Genomic DNA, 22012 nt, shown 5'->3' on the forward strand with positions numbered 1-22012 from the left:
ACAAATACAACATATTTTGGGTTTATAATATGTTGTTGAAGAGACTAAGGCCTAGCTCAAATTAAGTCAGTATAAGTAATGGAAATATAAACATAGTAGTCTGTCTGTATTGAAACATTATCTGCGACCCGCACAAAGAAATGTTTGGTCAATCCTTGATTATTCAGTACAGTACAGCCAAACCAATAAAGGCTACATTTGTCTCACTGTTTACCTTGGATGTTTCCATGCTTTGGTACCTTTTTCAAAGCTTTCTTTTCATAACTGTAAGTAGACTCACTCAGCAGTATCTTGTGTTATTCAAATCCACTAAATTCTGCGGACAGTTAATATTATTGATCCTAGCAGCACTTTTTGGAGATCTCACCCCTCATACACATATGCATCACACATGTGTACGTGCATCATCTATACATAATAAGAAGTGAGAAGTTGAGAATCACACCTCAAGCAGCAGAGAAAAGATAACCAGAGAATAAAGCCCGTAAAGCATATCGGTGTTAATCTATTTCCTGTAACCTCAAAAGAACTTGTTTTGGAAGAAGACTTAAGAAGATTGTGTGGGTTATTGTGGGTGCTCTGTGTGTCTGGTACCTTCTCCCACAGCGGTGGTACACGGGCGTCATAGATGTAGTGGAAGGTCTCCTCCAAGCTGGATGACATCACCACTAAGCCTTTGATCCCTTTCTCCAGCTCTGCCAGGGATGAACTAACACACCAACATACGCAGTTATAGCAACAAATCTGTCAATTTGACCCCCTATTACTCTGGGTGTTTAGTAGTCACTGCTTCATAGTCTGGATCTATTGGAATTACTGTGCACTCACACATAGAGGAACAAATACACAGGCTGGGTGATTGGGTCATTGTTTGCTGATTTGCATCTTTGATGCTCGGTCAAAATCGCTGTTTTGATTTTCGCGATGCAATCAGATACACTTGTGCAATTGGTTTAACCACTTCAATTGGACAACCCATTACGGCAGCAAACAATGTTGTTAAATCACCTCGGAAGGGTTTGACCTCATGAATGGCTCCACTTAATTCTCTATAAATCGACTAATGCAATTCATTTTATCTGGAAAATAAGCTCATTACTTCTTCTGTTTGTTGTTTCTCCCTTTGGCCATATTTAGAGAGTTTATATTGGTCTTTTGTTAAATGTAAAGTCACTTTTTATTCCTGATCAAATGCTAGTTTATATTATAACACTACTTGAGTGTATTGCTTTGGGCAAGATGTGCAAATACAGCATAACAATATTTTTGCAAAGCATTTGTTTTCCTCCTCTCTTTACGTCGCCCCATCAAAGTATTGGTACACTGTAATGGTATATGTGCACCTATATGGCATCACAGCACCATTTCTACTTGATACGGAACAAAGAGTTCATACATGATGGTGTCCAGCAGAGAGTTGTATCTCTGGATCTCTTGCAGCAGGACCACATTAAGAGGTGATGGGTTGTCCTGGAAGAGAGACCTGGTGCGCTCGTAGTCAATCATTGTTGGGATCTTTCCACGGACGTCTGCCAACAGCTCTAATACCTGGAAGAACATTGCAAACGGGTGGGAAAAAGGTTTCGTCAGGTGAAAATACAGTTATAGGAGAAGCAACTTGGAGATATTATCCTGGAAAGACGTCTTTTTCCTAAGTCATAAACACAGGAGAGAAAACAATTTAGATCCGACTTGATGGATTGCCATAATATTTTTTTCTCACTTGCCCCTCAGGGTTTCGCAGGTTATTAATCTACTCAATCATGAAACACTTTCTTAAAAGATGAATGCTAGAGTTCCATCTAACAGCAGGAAGATGGGACTGAGCTGCTGGGTGTGATATTACAGAATATTCACTCAATTGCATGCAATATATGTCTTGTTAAATACTAAACCAAGATAATCTCATAATTACTTGTATTGGTATGCAGATAACTTTGTTATATTGTGTCCATGCAGTGCAGATCTTCAACATTTATTGTTATTGAGTAATAATAAGTTAGATTTAAAGAGTTTCCCAACTTTTAACTACATGGAGATACTTAAATAAATCTATAATATACTCTATACTCATATTTACTGTATGGCCCAGTATACTGCTGGACTATAGTGTCCATGTTACATTGTTCATCTCATTACTTGCTCCCCCCTCACCTTATCTTCTCTACTGGGCTGGGCCCCGGCAGCAGTGGAGCTGGTGACCTGGGGCTGCAGGGAGAGCAGGGTGTCAAACAGCGTCCTGGTCTCAGCGATCTGGCTCGCAATGTCGGCATTTGAGTGCTGGCCGAACACCTCAGGGTGCTCTGTGGGCGGCAGGGTGCTGACATATTCTTTGTATGAGGCCTGGGGACCATCACAGGGGATGTAATAGGAGGTTAAGGAGGACAACCTGCGATGAAGGGGTTTGACAGAAGACAAAGTCAGGGATATTTAGAAACAATGTACAAAACACCATTTTCCTGTAGAGATTATTTCATCTCACCTAATGTAATGTAGTACAGCCAAAAAATATATATAAAGTGTTAATATATTGACATGTTTAAAATTCGAGAGAGAGATTTCCACTTAGAAATGCTGATTGCTTGGTTAGAAATGAAGGGAGAAAATAGCTGCGCACTAAGAGTTCCTGAACATGTTCAAGTGCAACGATGTGTCTACACTTCTGGAATTGTAATAATGTGATTGTGCACTTGGTGGTGCTGGTACTCTGCGACCTGTAAGGAGCTTCTTGACGCAGCCAGACTTTTGAGGACAGTATGCACATTTGAAGACTAAAATATGTCTTAATGTCTAGGCATGTGTTTATTTGCAATACATACTTTTTTGATTGATACAAAAATATTTGCAGTGTGCACTTAAATTTATACTGCTTTACTAAGATGTGGCCAAATAAATGTGTGTGTGTTACAGCCTCTTACTTGAAGAAGGGCTGGCTTACAGCAGCGTCACAGAAGTAGTCATTGATGTATGTGGTTAGAAGACGTCTGTCCCAGTCATCTGTTACATGACCTCCATAGTTGACCCCAGCAATGAGGTACTTCAGAGCATCCCAGGGAATCTCTTCATACTCATCCAGGTACAGACTCAGCAGACTCTCACTCACCTGGGGGGGGGGGGATCAGGACGATGAGCTTAACACACTGACTGATTCAGATCAAGAAGTAAAGCAAGAAGTACAAATTCTGTGCTGCAGAAAGTAGAAAGAATCAGTAAAGATACAATGGAGAAGAAGACATTATAACAATAGGATTTAGTCTCATACATTTGAACTAGATTGTCATTATCCATTAGTCTAACTGGCCCTCACTCTGACAGGCTATCAAATGGCCTTTCTAACTTCAGCTGTCACTGTTTCCTTCAGTATCAGATGATACTGACCTCAAAGTCAGAATCGTTAAATCCATAGATAATGTTCCAGCCCAGCTGTAAGAACTTCTTCCTTTCCAGCAGGATGCTGTGAAAAAAGCAGAGGGAGAAGAGCATCTTCCTGTAGAGTCCAGGTCTTGAGCAGCGGTTGAATTGAGCCTCTGTCACCAGCTGGTACAGACGCTTCATGTTGGCTTTCACTCCCTGAGGACAACATGGTGTTAACACTATGGAGGGGTAACATGTAGGTGGTGTATCTTACTGTAAAATACGTGTACGCAAATAAAAGTCAATATACCAAGAACTTCTAAGTAGGTTTGTTGACATGTAAGTCGTATATATCTTATATATATATATCTCAAGTCTTTGTGTGTGAGCGCATGTACCTTTGGTGGTTCAGTGGTCATCTTGATGCCAGCCTGCAGGATGGTTATGGGAAATTCGGGATGTGGTGAAGAGCTGAGCCACAGTCTGAAGTTTGAATGCGGCTTCTGCACCTGTAGCTGCTCCACCAGCTTGTCCAGCTCAGGCATCCACGAGAGAGAGAGGTGGCAGTTGGCAAGGAACACCCAGTGACCTGGGCAGAGAAGGAGAGAGCTTGAGATAAACTGATATGACCTGTGTAGTTTTTTTTTCTTCTTTTTTGAGGATCACATTACAGCAGCAGTCCACACTGAATGTTTTTATATTTACAGAAGGATCCATGTAATGGGGTAAATACATACATGGTTACATACACGTACTTTCATAGGGTGTTTTTCATTTAAGATTTCTTTTAAGTGTAACTGAAAGAAGGAGAGAAAGAGACCAAAAAGTATTACTTGTGTATAGGCCCAAAACAAGTGATTGGTTTACAGGGAGCCATCATTCCTCCAGCAGCAGGAAGACACCGAGTGGTGATACTGAGCAGGTTTGATAAAATATCTACAAAGACTCGTCCAGTCAAACATTCTCCGTGAGCTTGAGTTTCATTTCCTCGACTTTACTTCACAATATTTTGTCCAGACTTCTTCTGGAATACAAGTGTTTCCCATTTTAGTTTTATGTAGGTGGTACTCATGTCTAGTTGTTTTTGCGTGTTCAGGTAATCTTGTGGTGGAAAATGCTTAATCCAAGTACTTTATACATTTTGTCAAACACAAGCAACTTTTGAAACTAAAAGAAAGGATCAGCACTTCTTAGTAAGTGAATGAACCAGAGACAGATGAGCTAGAAGAAAAACAGAGCAGTTGGTGTCGTACCAATCTTGACGCCCTCCTCTATCATGCTCTGGGCGATGGGGGCCTGTCCCTGGCCCAGAGAGAGAGCATGGAAGTGCTTGCTCATACCAGAGGCCTCAGCCAGCTGCAGCAGGGCTCCTGTGGGGTCCACCCCAGGCGACAGAACAAAGACAAGAGGAGTCCTGCTGGTGGATTCCTCCACAACCTGGGGAGAGAACAGATAGGGTAGAAAAGAAAGAAAGTGAGCATGGATGAGCCAACCGTTTTCAATCCAATCAAATTAAACAAATGTGATTCATTCCAATCTAATACTAAAGACAGAGGAAGCAACAGGGATTAAATATATAACAGCAGACACTCACAGCCTTCATGTCGAGAACAGGCGGCTCCACAAAGCGAGAGCCAAGGTTTTTAACAATGAAGGCGGTGACGCACAGTGAGACACGGTCCTGGCGCAGAGAGCGCACTATCAGCATCTTCTGGAGCTCATTACAGTTATTCTCCCAATCACCTGGAAAGAGAAAAAAAGAGAGGAAGATTAAAACCAGGAAATACAGGGGTGAAAGTGAGCTGTTTGGAAATGAAGGGAAGATGTATGATGAACATGTGGAAAGAGTTGTGAACACATATAAACTGCTATGAGGTTAAAGGCTGAGAGAAATGTAGGATGGTAATGTACATCAGCAGCCTGTGCGGGGGAATATTCATACTGAGCTGAACTTTGTCAAAACTAATTCCTACAAATGAAATAAAGCAAAACAAGGCACACACAACACCCACACATACAAACCCATGCACACTCTTGCTCTCTTCCATCCCTTCAGTGAACCAAAGATTCATAGATTCTCAGTGTTCAGAAAAAGCAGAGAAGAAGACATATGTTCATCATCACTGGGGTATAGCATGCTGGTTGTACTGATATTGTTTGTGTTGGACTGTCACAGCCATTCCATCTGTACTGAGATTAATTCCAGCAGCCTAGCTGTGTAGTAATACAATAAACTGGAACTTGTATGCACACACAAATCAAATACAGAAAGCATTTACAGTTACCAACACATTCTCTATTGTCACTATCATTCTTTAGCAGCAGCCTTTCTCACACACCAATGTCAGTCGAGTACACTAATATTATATACCATTCATAGTGGGAACAATTTTCTACAGTAACAAAGTACCAAAGAAGAAGAAAACCCGACCACAACACACACAGACCTGGTAGAGAAGCATGCTCTGGCTCAGCGCTGGTGAACCAAAGGTTCCAGTCTCGGGGGGTACTGCTCAAAGGAGGCCATGATGCCATGGAAGTTTGGTAGCTTATCCAGCTCTGTGATGTTGTCCCAGCTGGAGTCGACCAGCCAAGTGGTACAGGGATTGTCCATCTGATCCTCCTTATCGAGTACCTAGAAGCAGACCCATCAATCAGTCAAACTATCCTTTCATCGGTGTGTCAATAACTAGACCAAACAACCCACCAACACATTAATCACACAGCACCAGACTTGTTCAATGGATATTCATCAGTCACTGATGAAGAAAGGTAGTTATGAAAATGATTCCCCTAATGGCTCAATCTTTAAATACGCAGTAGAATGTCTTTTGGGGCATTAAGTGTGTTCCAAGCCTTTGAGAATTAAAAGTTGGATTATATTAAATCAAATGAGGCAAACACCAGATGTTTGAGTATGTTCTGTGTTTTCTTACGAGTCCTCCTCGGAGGAAGAACATGTACTCATCCATGTTGAGTTTGCCAGCCACTTCCAGGATTTTGGCACACATCTGGAAGCTGAAAAGCAGCTTATGGACCTCAAACAGACCACGACACGTGTACCTGCAGAGGACAATACACGGAGTTAGTAACTCAACAGACATAGTGTATGTTTCTGACTGATCATATCAGAAACTTAATGAACCAATACGTGAAGAGATAAAAACCACACAGTTGCTTGCTACTGTAGCATTAAGGGCTACGATGCTATAGTATGTCTCTCTTGATGCGTCCTCGCTCACTTGTATACTGCGTATGTGTGGAAGTCATTGAGGTTGGTGATCCTTTCCTCCAGCTTGTGGCTGCGCTTGCTCTTTTCTATGCTGTGGTTGAACAGGTTAATGTAGGCATCCAGTGAGAACTGGTACATTGGGTCAATGCGTCCCATGTCGTTTAGAATGAAGAAGAGAATGGAGGCTCGCTGGGCACATGGGCGATAGGCCTGTTAAGAAAGAGCATTTAAAGTTATAACCACATCCTGTATGCACAAACTGACACGCAAATGAACCATTTACATTATCAATTTCTATATTATATAAATATTAAGTGTAAATTGAATTGTCACAACTTATGGGAATACTTGATTATATTTGCTTACTTTATCTTACGAATAGTCCAAAACCGTAAAGCTTTTCTATCATAAGACCCAAATCCCGCTCCGCCCCAATCCCTCCACCCCTCCACCTGACCTCTCGAGCAGAGTCGATCTGGATCTCGGTCTGTTCACTGCTCTCCAGCTGCTCTGAAACCTCAGTGGCTGTCACTTTGGATGTCTGCAGAGTGTTCACCAGCTGCACATCGTCCAGCAGTGAGCCAGTCGCCTCATTCAGGAGCCTGGAAGAGTAGACACACACGCACACGTCATAAAGAAAACCTATAGACATAAATATACAACAAAACACAGCCTGCTACACTCCCTACAGAGCACAACAGACCAAGAAAAACATATGCAAACACAAACGCATGAAGCCCAGTTCAGATCAAAGATGACGAGTTGAAACTTGCAACTACTTTCCGCAACGTTCTGAAATTTGCCAGTTTACACCAACGCAGACGAACCGTGCATCATCTCCATAGCAACATCGCTCTGTACTGTTCCAGCTTTTCTTCGTAGCTGAATATAATTGGTAACGTCTTAAAATATGAAAGAGTTTAGGGATCAGGTCACTTGACTATAAAGTTTAAATGAGATAATGGAGGTTAGGGTGTTAATCACTGGCTTCTCTTTTGACCTTTGAGGCCCACATCAGACAAACATACAAGAACTCCTTCTACCACCTCAAAAATATTGCCAAACTCCGCCCCACACTCTCTCTGTCAGATGCTGAAAAGCTTGTCGATGCCTTTGTCTCCTCCAGACTTGACTACTGCAACGCACTTCTCATCGGGATTCCTAGCAAAAACATCCAGAAGCTGCGATACATCCAGAACAGCGCTGCTAGGATCCTGATGAGAGTGTGAAAGTACGAACACATCACACCCATCCTCAAATCACTGCACTGGCTCCCGGTCTCACTCAGGATTGATTATAAAATCTCCCTTTACACCCATCAGTGCATTCACGGAAATGCTCCATCCTACCTCAGAGAACCGCTCACCCCACAAACCTGCACAAGAAACCTCCGTTCTGTAAAGGCTAACCTCCTCCTTCCCCCCAGGACCAAGCTCAAAACCATGGGAGATCGTGCCTTCTGCACTGCCGCTCCCAGACTGTGGAATGCTCTCCCTGAACATCTGAGGACGCCACAGGCCTAAAAACACATCTTTTTAACAGAGCATTTTGCTAGACTTTAACCATTGTTTTACTCTGTAGCACTTTGAGTTTTGAAAATAATCCTCTAATATTTTCTGGTGTCTTTACTCCTCTTTGTAGAATGGATGTAATATAATACAATCGAGAAAATATTCAACAGATTAATCTACAATGAAATAATTGTTGCTTGCACCCCGAGACGACAACAAATGGAACAATTTGTTATTGCATTTGTAACAATACTGTTACTAGCTCAACAACCTGAGGATCTCATCCTCCAGCTCCTGCAGGCTTCTCTTGCCAGACGCAATGCTGATCACCAAAGAGTCCTTCTGTTCTTCGAGCTCTGGACGCTCCTTGCGCACCACGATTCCCAGGAGTTGGGCTTCCAGACCCTTCACACACACACACACACACACACAAACAGACAATTTAGGACAGCAGCTCATACTTTCAAAGTTATGTGCACTCAAATGAGGATATGCACACATATAGAGAAGTACACAATTATGAACAGGAGCCCACACACACACACACACACACACACACACACACACACACACACACACACACACACACACACACACACACACACACACACACACACCTGCTCCTTGACAGCGAAGTTCACTATGGTGGTCTTTGTAGAAATCTCTGGTGTGTAGTGGGGGTTAGACAGCTTGGTGGTGATGTAGAAACGAAACTCTGGACTGTACTCCAACTCCTTGTCACCCAGCTTCAACATCAGTCTGCCGCCTTGAAAAAGAACACACACACACATGTTTGCTTAAGTCTTACTTCAAAAAACTTTGACAGTTGCTATTTTAATTTGTGAATTGGTCTATATACTGCGTGTGTGTTTTTATATGGGTGTAGGTCTGACCTATCCGTGTCAGGGACTTGTTAAGAATCGGGTTGAGAGAGGGGTCCAACTCCTCCTGGACATTCTGCAACAAAACAGGATTCCCAAACTGGATGGCGTTCTCCAGCACCCGCAGGTAGTCTGGCATTTGAAAGTCTATTACTTTCAGACCCTGCACATGTTGACACACACATGTACACAGGAGCGCAGAGATAAGACACACAACAAATCACCACTTGTCACACACAAGCACACACAAACAAACTCACATCTCTAAAAATGTTCAAAATGAAGTTCGTTGGAAGTTAATTCCATTTATATTGTGCAAAGTTGCGCTGAACTCTGTTGGTGAAACAGTTACCAGGTTTGCTTAAAACAAAACACAGTCTGAGGCTCTGAAACAAAGTGATCTACTGCGTGCAACATTGTCATTGTAGCTGCAAATACAATAAATCATTCGTAACAATGTGACTGCATCTTCTCTGGAAAATCTTTCCTTTGCAGACACTCAAATATCCATGTTTCCAGAACTTCTCCAACAGTCACGACACAAGAACGTTAAATAAGATCAGAATAAGATTGGCTGAGTCAAGTACTTACTCTATTCATCTCCATATTCTTGATCCACTTCAGAGATTGGCCTTGAGGGTCCACCATCAGCGGCCATCTTGAAAGAAGGGAAAGAAATAAAACAAGTCAACTTGTATTTACTGCATGATTGTTCAAAAGCATTTTTAAAATAGGATTCTTAACAAACCCTTTAATAACAAATTGTGTCTTCATGTACTGACCGGTTTCCACGGGTGACGATAACTCCATTCTCAGTAGAGAATGCGTCGGAGGGCAGACCCTGCATGTTCCAGTCCCTCACTGCTGTGGGCCGGGACAGAAAAACTGCAAAACTGAAGCGTGGCATGCATGGGATCGCTAAGTCCCGTACCTGAGGACAGGACAAACAGAGAGCGAGAGGTAAACAAAGAGAGCGAGTACAAAGAGATACAAGGAGTGGGGTAAAACTACAGCAGGGAATTATAACATTTCATTTCAAATATATGGCAAGTTTTTCACTGAGCATATTCATATTCTTTTGAGGTGTGTGTATATTTGTGTGCCTCACTTCTTTCATCCAGATGGCAAGCAGCTCGTCTCTGTAGTTGGAAAGGAAGGGTCCCATGTAGGACAGGAAAGATGCTGCTAGCAAACAGTCTCCCACCAGGTATCCCATGTTTTCTTCAAGACCCTGAGGAACACACACACACACACACACACACACACACACACACACACACACACACACACACACACACACACACACACACACACACACACACACACACACACACACACACACACACACACACACACACACACACACACACACACACACCGATTACAGGTGCATCTGAGTAGGAGAATGTTGTTGTTGTTGTTGTTGTGTGTGTGCATGTGTGTATGGCCTACAGTGACTCTCTCCTCCCAGCGAACCCTCTCTCCAGCCAGTCCAGTCACCAGTTTGTCAGCTCGGTCCAGTTTCATCTCCATTTCATCCGATTTCTTCCCCAAACTCTCCTTCGTGGCCAGCTTCTCACCGAGCTCCTTTTGCAGCTGGTCTAGCTTCTCGCCCACCTGCCCACACACACAGCTGTTATATCTAATATCACATTGGTCTTGCCAAATGTAAATTGGACTATATGTGCTACTGTTGTACTCGTTGACTTGACTTGAAATAGTATTTAAATGTCTATCAGGCTGGTTTTTAGACTTAACGGGCTCCACACCTCTCGTAGTTTGTCCTGGGCCGCAGCCAGCGAAGCTTGTTTCTCTGCAAGCTGGGACATAGCAGCCTTCAGTTGGGCCCGCTTTGGCTCCACCACCCTGAAGGTATTCCCATAAACCTCAAGGAACAACACACATCCATGGATTACGTTTTGCTTTCTATTTTCCTGTTCATATAATAACTAACTAATAATAACTAAGATCAAGATACACTGTGACAAATACATATGCATGGAAAATGTTGAGGAAAACACAGTAAAGATAACTTTGAACAATTATGGTCCTCTTTCTAAGAAGACAAAGATAGCAATACAAGTCACCGGTGGCCACATTAAAAAACAATTACCAAAGAGGTCTTATTGTTTTGTTATATGTCTTGTTGCTGTGCTTGTTTTAACAAATGCTTTCTTCTGCTATGCTATGTGTACGCTGTGCCCCAGTTTGTGCGTTACTATAAACAATAACTAATTACAAATGATGAATTACAAAGTATTATGTGCCCCCCTGTGGGTTTATGGTGACTATTCATATCTGTAAGAATGTGTGAAAGTTTGAGACTTTTACCTCCATGGCTCGGACCCACATGCAGAGGGACTTGGCGGCCAGCGATACTTTGCCGATGATCTCTGCCTGGAAGTCTACCTGTCTGCAGTACTGGCCGATCTTCTTCAACACACGGTCCGATATATTGTCCTTGTCAAAGTTAACTAATGTATTGATGAAGTGAGACTCTCCTGTCAGAAACAAGGTCACATAGGTCAGAAAACTATGGGAAAGAAAATAGTTTTGCCCAATTTCTCTTAAAATTAAATCTCTTTTTTAATTCAATCAATAAGTTACTTTGTTTTAATGTTTCCCTTTTTCTTTTGACCTTGTCCACAGCTTGTGAATGAGAGAGTTAGAGCCAGGCTCACATCATGTGATGAGTGTTAAATAAAATGTGTCAGCAATGCCAAAAGGTATCAAATGACCCGTTGGAATAAATGTTTTATGTTCTTCTAATTGGGTGTCTGTTTCAGTATGCCGCACTACACCTGGGTAGGATTGGACCTTATAAACTCAATAGTACTCATTGACAATTTTAATTCACAATCAATTGTCATAAATGCAAAAACAAGGACATAAAAAGCAGTCATCACAAAGAAAGAGTGATTCTTTTCTAATGGCAGTGCTGAACGCATTTCTAATATAGTATCTGTGATCCTCTTCTGTCTAGTTACATCTTTCTTTTCTTCCGTGTAATTGTACACAATCTGTACTTGTCTGGTTTTTACTCCATTCATTGTTGGAGCACTTCAGTTATCTCAATTACTTTGTTTCTTTGCTAAGCCCTCCCTTCATCCTTCCCTAAACTCTGCACTGTTGCTGTCTCTCACCCAGCTGTCTCTTGGCCTCTGCCCAGGTAGGCTCTTTGCCCAGAAGGGTCATGACTGCCGTCATCACCGTCTCCACCAGGGTCGGGGGACGGCCATACGACTTGATCTCTGTCATGTCCTTCTTATTCAGAGACTCCAGAGCCTGTGTGGAAACAGAGGGAGGACAGGAGAACGTGTGGATGTTAGAAGGCATGTTATACTGTTTGCTGACTGAGAAAGAGAAACAGAGCAGTTAAATATACTGAATATAAAGGATCAATACTGGTAATCATTACCAGACACAATAATGAACAAAGGGAGCAGTGAAGGCAGAATTACCAACACAGAGGGACACGTAATTATAAAAGTAAACAGGAAACCGCTGTACCTTCATGGCCTCTTCCAGTGCAGGCAGAGCCTCGTCCAGATCTCTCTGTGCGTTCTCAGCCAAGGCTTTACACTGTAACTCTTCTGCCCCGATTTTCTTACTGTTAGCACTCACCACCTCAACACAGACACACACCAATGTGTCATACATACAGTATATTGTTCCTATTAGACAAATAGCACACACCTTTCCAAACATAAAGCACCAATGTAAACATTTCTAAATTCTCCTGGTAAATGCCTTAATCAAATCATTACTTTAATCTATTTAGTAATTGTGTGTGCATGTAAACATGTTTGTGTTGCTTACATCCTTCTGCTTGTTAGCCTCTCTGTTCTGCCGCACAATGACGGCCAGGTACTCGTCACACTGTTTCTGGAACTCTGCCACCTGCTTCTTGGCCTCCTCGAGCTCTAAAGACATGGCCTCCACCTTCACCCGTGTGTCACTGAGCTTGAAAAGGCCATTACGCAGCTTGCTCACCTGCTCCCCCAACTCACTGCGTTTCTCTGCCAACAGCCTGGATGGACACACACACACACGACACACATGAAGGTGGTGCAAAAACAGAAGGACAGAGAAGCAAGACTAAGTGAAGGAGTAACTTTGAAGAGGGGCCTACTTTTTGTATCCAGACACCAGCTCCAGGTAGTTGGTGGGTGTCACATAATTATGTCTCCTCAGCTCCAACTTCATCCTTTGGGAGACCTGTGCAACCGACTGGTGTGTGGTCACAAAGATACTGGCAACCTTTGTCTGGATCTACAACATCATGCAGCATATGTTAACATGTTGACCTGAATGCAACTTCAGGAGTCAAATGATTTACTATTTATTCATTGATGTGTTACAGAAGGGTTCAGTGCAGTTCACAGTCAAAGTCCCTTTTCATGATATATTATATTATACAGTACTACTAAACATTTTGGAAATACTTGCTCTATAATAATGTGGACTTTTTAAAAATAATACTGAATTGATATCAAGTGAAAATCAAGTCTCTAGAAAAGGATTAAAGAATCCACTGTGAATGAAGTCTGGTTTTGAAGATTGAACTGTAAATACAATTTGAGGTAAAACATGAAAAACTGGAGAGTAAAGTTCTCCGTCCCTGTTCAAGTGCTAACAACATAGAAATGTGTGTGTGTGCACCGTGTGTGCATGCCTCACCCCCTCCAAGGAGCCCAGCTCCAGTCCATCCAAGTACCTCTCAGCCACCTCCAGCAGAGCATCTTTGGGCCACTCACAGAACCAGTCGATGCTGGTGCAGTTGACAAGCGCCGGGTAATGGAGGATACGGTTCCTGTTGGCAAACAGCCATTTATGATTTGTATTCAGATATAATCCGTTAATATAATGATGCACATTATAGCCATGTGGACACACGGTCTGTAAACTAGAGCAGGTGCTAAAGCCATTATGCACCCTGGATATTCCTCAAAGTCATTCAAACTAATGCAGTTTTTTTAAATTAAATACCTTAACATAGACTGACAAGCTTTAGGCAGTTACATTTGCTCTTAACAGACTCATTCTGAACAATCTACGATAAGGTTCAGCAGAGTAGCTGAAGACCTACGCTGTGAGTCAGTGAGTTTAGCTGGATAATTGGTGTAGCAGGACTCCCTGAGCTCTGGCAATGTGATATGGATCCTGCTCGCAGCTAGTGGTCAGAGGGCCAGGACACCTTGTCAATCAGAGAATGGTGATTAGCTCTGGGTAATGGTGCCTGCCAACCCAATTAGCAGCATTATGTGCGACCAGTACCCTGTATACCCACTAATTGCAACTGGGCAATCAATGCTTGAGGGGGAAATGTTGTTTTTGTGAGAAGAAATGTGTGCGTATGCATGTGACAAGGGACGGAGAGAATAAATAACAGAACATGTGTGTCCACCTGTTTGCATACTATGTCTGTGTGTGTGTGTGTGTGTGTGTGTGTGTGTGTGTGTGTGCAGACAGCTGGCAGCCACACAGTTTGTAAATACAGTAAGCCTCAGGTCCGTGCTACAGAATCACCAAAGTAAATATGGCCTCCTTTTCTCAAGACCAAGCGTCGAACGACCCACCGTCTCCAGTGTAACTTTGAGGAGCTGCCGAGATAAACTGCAGGGAATAGTTACCCTGTACCACCAGTGTATTCAAATTCCCTTCATTTAAGTGCCTTGGATGTGTCAGCTTGAACGGATCAAAAGCACATTATCTCGGCAAAATTCCTCCTTCATTCAGTTATTATAAAACAAAAGCAAAAATCTGTCTAGCTAGAGAAATACAGACTGCTGGACGCCACTGTGAATGCCAATGTTTAATTGTGTCTTAGAAATAAATGAAAAAAGACAATGAAATGAAAAGGTCGTTTCATGAAGTCCCTTGTTGTTAAGGCAACAGTGCATGTACAGCTGCTGGAGAGAAGCTTCTGAAGTGCTGGGACACTTCAGCGTATGAGGATTGCAACGTGATTCATACTGTGTTAGTTTCCATAAACATGTGTGTGGACAATAAGAGCAAACAGGATTCTCAAAGAGAGGAGACAAGAAGAGGAGCGAGGAACATATTGTGAACCAGGATATATTATAAGACACAGTGTGCTGCAAGAAACAAAATCAGAATGTACCTGAAGGGCTCTCCCACAGGGCTCATACAGAGCACGATGTGCAGGTTGTTCCTGACTCGCTCTATCAGGTAACTAAACAAGGAGTCAGGAGTCTCCACGACATTCTCTTTCCTGGCAGACTCTGCCAGAGCATTGCACACCTAGAGGTAGAAAGATTACAATTACATGTTATGAGAATTGGAATTAGGTATTAAATGACTTGAGACTCTCTGGTTGGACGAGAGGAGGCGGACTCTGTGTCACACTTAATAGCTCATTTGGATCATTTGTAAAATGCAGTGTGTTTTATTAAAAACAAGATTCTTTGAACAACTGTAAACATTCAGAATTTGGATGTTTCGTAAGTATAGATCAAATGCATCTTAACTTCACACATAATTCATATTCGGTGCTTAAATGATATGCCAGATAAAAGTATTTTATACCAAACCTCTATACAAATAAAATATAATATATAACGTCAGCCTGGATCACTTCACTGCCTTCGGTTTGAACATTTAGTTTAGTTCATTTAAACCATGAATAAAATGTTAATGCAATATGCAAATAGAAACAGAACATATAGTTAGATGGACAGACAGGAGGCTAATAGGATTTGAAGGCAACACAGACCTCAACAAACTCGTCCTGCTTGTAGAGGTTAGGCACTTCGCCAGAGCTCAGGATGTTATTGATATCCTCCAGGAAGGATTCGTCTACGATCTGTGTGTCGTTGAACAGGAAGACTGTGGGCTTGTTGTCCACACCAGCCAACCGGTATAGCTTCTTGATGTCTACAACAACAAAAAGACAGAGAAATCCCCTATATATAATGTAATTGACTAAAGATGGGATGAGAGGGATAATTGTGCAATTCAGGTGAATCAGGAGCTAAAATGTGTCGTGCTTTACACTAAATATTAAAGAACATATGGTCCATGTTTGTTCTAATCCGGTTTCATTTTGATCTTTGGTTTGAGTTGTCATTCCAGACAACAGGTACATACTTACCCGTTCTCAAACATCTGTAAATGTAATAGAATTGTGTTTGATCTCACCTTCTCTAAAATCCTGTCTCCGGTACTGCTTTGTGACTTCCACCTGGAATACATGGTATTCACAGATGGAGGCGGCCATTTTTGACAGGCTCTGTCTACCAGAGCCTCCAACGCCAACGAGCAGCATGTTGCCTCTGAGCTGACTGATCACACGTACAACACGGGTTACTGTGGAAACACAAATATTACCCAGATCATACATTTATTCTGAAATCCTTTATTTACAGCATTCTTATAACTGTGGGACAAAATCTAGACATACACATTTTCATTTCCACCTCCATTTAATAGTGTGCAACCTGTTCTAATATTTACATATCGCTTCATGGAGCTTCAGTATGTTGAAAAAAATCCCTGCACACAAGGACAAACCAACGATACGTACAACTAGTGTTTATTCATGTTGTTTCCAATGTAGTGCAATTGATTTGCAGTGGCGTGTGGTCAAGTGGCTGATTGACAGCCGTGTCAGAGCCTGGTGCTGAGAGGCCTTCTCTCTCAACTACAGGGTAGCTTTTAGCTGCGCCTTCATGCTGTGCTTTTCACAAATTGATTGTGGTAATGCACTGGATTGACTGGACAGAATGAGATGGCTTGATGCATCAGGGGAATCTTTCTGCACTTTGTGCCCATTTAAATGTGTATAAGAGGATGTGTTGACGTGAGTGTGGTGTTCTCACTGTGTTCAATGGCGTCTCGGAAGAGCACCAGGCTCATGGGCACTACGCCAGGTGTCAGGTTGTAGTCCTCCAGCTGGGTCTCCATGAACGTCTTGAGGCCCTTCATGTCCAGTAGGTCCTCATACACATGAGACTCACCCAGGAAATCACCTGACACACACACACACACACACACACACACACACACACACACACACACACACACTCTTTAGTCTAATAGCTTTCATAATGCAACCACAGTCCATTACCGATCCATATCTCAGCTGTTAGAGTATTTTTACACTCATTGGTGTGATATTGATATTGCTGTGCATTGTAATAAATGTACCAAATATTGGCGGTTGTTTGTTGGGGCAGATGCTGTGGAACGGGAGGTCAAAGAGTGAGCCCAGTTTCTCCCCCAGCAAAGCAACAAAGGCTTCCGAGTCACAATGATCTACCAGCCGGTCTGAGACAACCCTGGAATCAAAACATAGACAACAAACATTATCCAATATAAACATACAAAAACACCTGTATGTTTTGGCCAATGTAAAATAAAGTAGAAACATTCCCAACTGGATATATCCTATAGTAAATATGCAATAATGTTGTGAGAAAGTCAAATAAATGTGCTTGGTTACCTAAAGCACTCATGGATCCACAGTCTAGTGATGCTGTGTTTGGTATCATGGAAATCTGGATGAGCTCTTAGCAGGCCTTGAAACACCTAGAATGGGGGGGGGGGGGAAGACATAAAGAACCTTTGTGACCTACGCAGTGGTGGAAGAAGTATCAGATCTTTTACTTTAGTCAAAGTATTTATACCATAGAGTAGAAATACTCTGTTACAAGTAAAGGTTCTGCATTCAAAATTGTACTTAAGTAAAAGGACAAAGGTATTTGCATCTAAATATACTTAAAGCACCTTTCAGAATAATGTATTATATTATTGTTTTATAATCATTTTAATTATTGAATTGAATTATTATAGCATTAATGTGCTCATCTCTTTAATGTTGCAGCTGGTAAAGAAGCAACTGATTTTTACTATACATACTGCGGGGTAACTTGTGGAAGTGTATCGTAACCTTTAATACTACATTATATAGTATTTGTTGATTATATGTTGTATTACTAAGTCTGATCTAAATTGTTTTCACTTTGTGTTTTGTTTGTTGTTGTAGTACTCATTACGGCCACAAGAGGCTTAAATGCACCACTACCCCCATGTTCAAAATGGCACTAAAAGCGGCAGATTAGCTACGATTAAAATACATTTCTTGCCACAAGACAGTAATGTTGCATAACTTGCCAACACACAATATATGTACGGGGTAGTGGTGCTCTTCAGCAGTTTTCACAGATTGAAAAACAATTAAGAATTTTACAAGATTATCCTGGCAAGTCATAAACACAGAAGAGAGAAACATTTAGATCAGACTTTTCCCTCAGTAAATTTCAAGAAAATAAGTTACCAGAGCCAGTGATACTGGTTACCCAAATGACCAATGTGAGGCTCAGTATTGAGTGCTTTCCTAAGTTGAACTCCCTTTGTGAAACAGGCTCCAGTTGTATTTTCTAAAGAACACATTTGAGCTACTACATGTATGTGTGTGCATGTGGGTATACTTATATCGATCTCACCCATCTTTATGTATTATTGTGTACCTTGGAGATATCCCTGAGGTTGAAGAGGTAGTGGATCTTGGCTGGAGTTGGAAGAAAACGAGCTGTAACAGCATAATACAGTTCTAAGGTGGCCTGAGTCAGAATTTCTCCAATGGGCTTCACCTCCTCTTTAAACCCTTCTAGCTTTTGGTTGATCATGGTACTGTAGATCCGCCTGATCTGGGACTCCTGCGTGCAGAAAATAAAGGTCTGTTCAAGTTTGGTGCATCTTTTAAATGATACAGCAATGTCAATAACAGACATGGATTTCAAAGTGGTAATGGAAGAAGAGCAGAACAGGAGTTTTATAAGGGGTGGAATAATTTCATTTCATGTTGTCGACGAGTCAAGAGAACTCAAGTGTTTACTTCCTGAATGTATTATGGCTCAAGTCAATTGCAAAAGCAAATGTATTTTGTTCTCTTGTGGCAATACAAAAAGCTGGGTGAAGAGAGGAGTCGAGAAACAGTACAAGTGGAATGACAAACAGACGGGCCGGGAAAAGTTCAAAGGAGCACAACAACAGAGATGAAAGAAAATTGAAAAAGACTGAAAAGAGACAAGAGGTGAGCTGAAGAGGGAGAGAGCAATGAAAGTACAAAAATGCCAAATCGAACAAATCAAGACAAACAAACAAAAATGAGAATACAAAGAGAAGAGGAGGAAGATGACATTAGCAAGGACGGGCGACATTTGCAGGCACACTTTCAGACAATCATAATCTCCTGAGTGTTGGATATGAGAGTGTGCAATTTTGCAGTGGTTTGATTATCATTATGGCTATAATCATATTCAGGGTATTTCCTGTATGATGAGAAGAAAAAGTGGTCGACAAATGATGATGAAAGATGATAAAATGTAGGTGGAATATCAGGATCAACCCGGCTGAAATGCATTGTTGAAAAGAAAAGATAATCGCTAAAGGTCAGGAGAGGTCAGTGAAAGTCAGTAGGTCTTACATGAGGGAAGGTCATATTGATGAGGTTGAATCGACTCTGCAAGCGGCCAGAGATGTGAGTCCTCCCTCCACCAGGGGGCCCCATGGATGCCAACAAGAACATGTCCTAATAAAGCACACACAACAGAAAACAGCAGATTTGAATGACCTCAGAAACACATACCTATGAAACAAACACATCACGCATGTGAAGCTCTTGTCCCACACACTGAGAAAGAATGGTAATTAAGAGGTAATTATGGAGGAGGGACTGAGAAGGCAGATACATTATAATGTATTTATCTCGTGCTCATCTAAAAACAGACTTCACTCCTGCCACCATCAAAAATGCCATTTCTCACCTTGACAAACTTTAGGGTCTGTTTCTGGCGGTCGTACCAGAAGCCATAGTCGATCCAGAGGTGTAGCAGTTCCAGCGGTGGCTGAGAGCCAAAGAGGTCATGGGCTGGCATGTTGAGGTCATCCAGGAACCACAGCAAGCGCTTGCCACCTGCTGGCACAAACACGCCTTTGGTTCTCTTCTCTATGCGGCTTTCCACAATGGCCTGGATGTTATTAGAGGTGGTCTGGAGAGAGACAAAGATACAGAAAAGATGAAATGGTATGTTTCATTGTGTACCTAATGTTATGATAAACTATGTCATATATCATACAGTTAATTGTGAAACATGTGTGTATGACTATGTATTTGAGTAGGTGCTTTTAAGTTATCAAACAAATGACACAGCATTACAGGACATTACAACATTAGATAACATAAGTGAACAAATGGTTAGTGCATAACATAGACAGATAGAAAGATAGGGAACAGTCAGCCACTCAGAGACTGCAGTGGATGAGCAGGTAAACTAGAGGAAGCAGAGTGTGAAGAAAAGATGGTTGGAAAAAAGCACAAGCACACTAAACACCTGTACTCTAACTCCTCTATGTGACTCATGCTGTGAGGGCGGCTTGCTCAGGTTATATTTAGCTGACAGATGAGATGTGCTAATATGCATTTATTGCATCTATAGATTATACTCTATGACAGCATGTTTGCTGCGGCCTAGTAAACATAAAGGATATTCAAAATATAAAACCATATCGGGGTTATATCCCATCTTTCTCTTGAGGAAAACAAAGCCAAGGGAGAGGAATGTCTGGCACAGAAGGACAAACCAGAACTATTCCAACTATTCCAATTATAACCTTAAGCTTCATGGACAGTGGACAGACACGTAAATAAAGAGGGCTAAATAAAAGATCAAAAACTTAAACCACTTCTAAACCGTCGCTGTTACAACATACACAACATTTCTTTTATGGACTATTATTAAATATTATTCCCTAAACCTTCATGACTAAATGCTTTTACTCTACCTAAACTTAAGGCTGATGCTAACGCTATTACTAAACCTATGTGTAAATCACAAACTGTAATCAGACAATGTTTTAGATTCTAAAGGCAAACTGTTTATTTAAAAGAATAGAAGAACAATGCATACGCAGACACACACAGACCATGCACAGGCACCAACCTGTGAAGACATGTTGACAGTGAGAGCTGTCCACTTATTATCCAAGCCCTGCAGGATGCTCTGGGCCACTGAAGTTTTACCGGTGCCCACCGGCCCAGTGAGCAGCACCGGGTACCGACCCATCACCAGAGCCTTAGCCAGGAAGTTGTATCGAACTGTGTCCACTGTAGGAACCATAATCTTATAGAACGGAGCACTGCAGGAGGGAGGGATACAGATGTTAGTGCTAGGTTATACCATCGAGTATTTATAAATGTAAAAGGAACTGGATGGGCAGACACACAGATACAGCTCATGTGGGATACATAAGACCACCTGGTTACTTACTTGGCATTGTAACGCCAGCCCTTTGTCAGCTTATCTTCAAAAGAAGCCCAGGTTTTGTTCTTGGTGTCCACATAGTATTCATAAACCGTGTCCTGAAAGAGTTTACATTAAAGCTTTAGAGAATGTTATTATTATTATTATTAGTTGTGCTTTTTGTTTTGGATGTTTATTTATTTATTTGGTCAGTACAGTATTACCTCTTATTAGTATCACGCCTTAAGAAAAGACTTTCACTTTCCTCTCAAGTACTTAATACCTGATAGCTGTAATTGTTTTGCTGAATATAAAGTGCAGAGAGTTTGACTTTGTATGTAATTATTGTATTATCATTATGCTCTATAGAGGACCTTGATCGGGAAGGTGCCCTCCATCTCCCGTAGGAAGTTGTCCATCCTCTTGCGTCCGTCCTCGTCAACAGAAGCACTGATGGACCAGATAAGGCTGAAGATGAACCAAAGCTCCACCATCCTCCCCAAGTTTTCTGTGTCCGAAGTATTCACCTGGGGAAAGGAAAACAATTACATTCTTCTTGTTCACACTGGGGATGCTTAAGAGATAATGTAAGACTCTATTTGTCTTACCCCATTGCTGGATGTGGCCAGGGAGTCATAGAGGCGGCAGAGAGAGATTACTCCATTAAGCTCAGTGATGGGAATCAGCTCCTTACAGTTCCTCTTCTTAAAGTTCAGCGTGCTCTCTATGTATTTCTCAAACACATGCTTTAAATGGTTCACTTCAGCC

At 41.8% G+C, this 22012-nt stretch overlaps 1 protein-coding gene across 1 annotated transcript in view; it reads right to left on the minus strand.

Moving 5' to 3' along the window:
• The window catches only part of dnah2 (dynein, axonemal, heavy chain 2), a 70854-nt gene that overhangs the window by 5447 nt on the left and 43395 nt on the right, over positions 1 to 22012 (minus strand). Inside the window, 40 exon segments of the mRNA XM_029455337.1 lie at positions 595 to 709; positions 1397 to 1548; positions 2155 to 2389; positions 2919 to 3103; positions 3379 to 3570; positions 3753 to 3943; positions 4608 to 4791; positions 4949 to 5097; positions 5802 to 5859; positions 5861 to 5989; positions 6291 to 6417; positions 6597 to 6796; positions 7044 to 7188; positions 8369 to 8502; positions 8715 to 8863; positions 8991 to 9141; positions 9570 to 9636; positions 9761 to 9909; positions 10087 to 10209; positions 10431 to 10595; positions 10748 to 10864; positions 11310 to 11479; positions 12122 to 12263; positions 12489 to 12605; positions 12798 to 13008; positions 13111 to 13250; positions 13659 to 13791; positions 15103 to 15242; positions 15715 to 15875; positions 16140 to 16307; positions 16820 to 16969; positions 17148 to 17278; positions 17443 to 17528; positions 18470 to 18658; positions 19429 to 19533; positions 19769 to 19993; positions 20945 to 21140; positions 21272 to 21363; positions 21619 to 21771; positions 21853 to 22011. Of these exon segments, the coding sequence (XP_029311197.1) occupies positions 595 to 709; positions 1397 to 1548; positions 2155 to 2389; positions 2919 to 3103; positions 3379 to 3570; positions 3753 to 3943; positions 4608 to 4791; positions 4949 to 5097; positions 5802 to 5859; positions 5861 to 5989; positions 6291 to 6417; positions 6597 to 6796; positions 7044 to 7188; positions 8369 to 8502; positions 8715 to 8863; positions 8991 to 9141; positions 9570 to 9636; positions 9761 to 9909; positions 10087 to 10209; positions 10431 to 10595; positions 10748 to 10864; positions 11310 to 11479; positions 12122 to 12263; positions 12489 to 12605; positions 12798 to 13008; positions 13111 to 13250; positions 13659 to 13791; positions 15103 to 15242; positions 15715 to 15875; positions 16140 to 16307; positions 16820 to 16969; positions 17148 to 17278; positions 17443 to 17528; positions 18470 to 18658; positions 19429 to 19533; positions 19769 to 19993; positions 20945 to 21140; positions 21272 to 21363; positions 21619 to 21771; positions 21853 to 22011 (5985 nt within the window).

Source organism: Cottoperca gobio, chromosome 18 (assembly GCF_900634415.1).
Source record: "Cottoperca gobio chromosome 18, fCotGob3.1, whole genome shotgun sequence".
Taxonomy (NCBI): domain Eukaryota; kingdom Metazoa; phylum Chordata; class Actinopteri; order Perciformes; family Bovichtidae; genus Cottoperca; species Cottoperca gobio.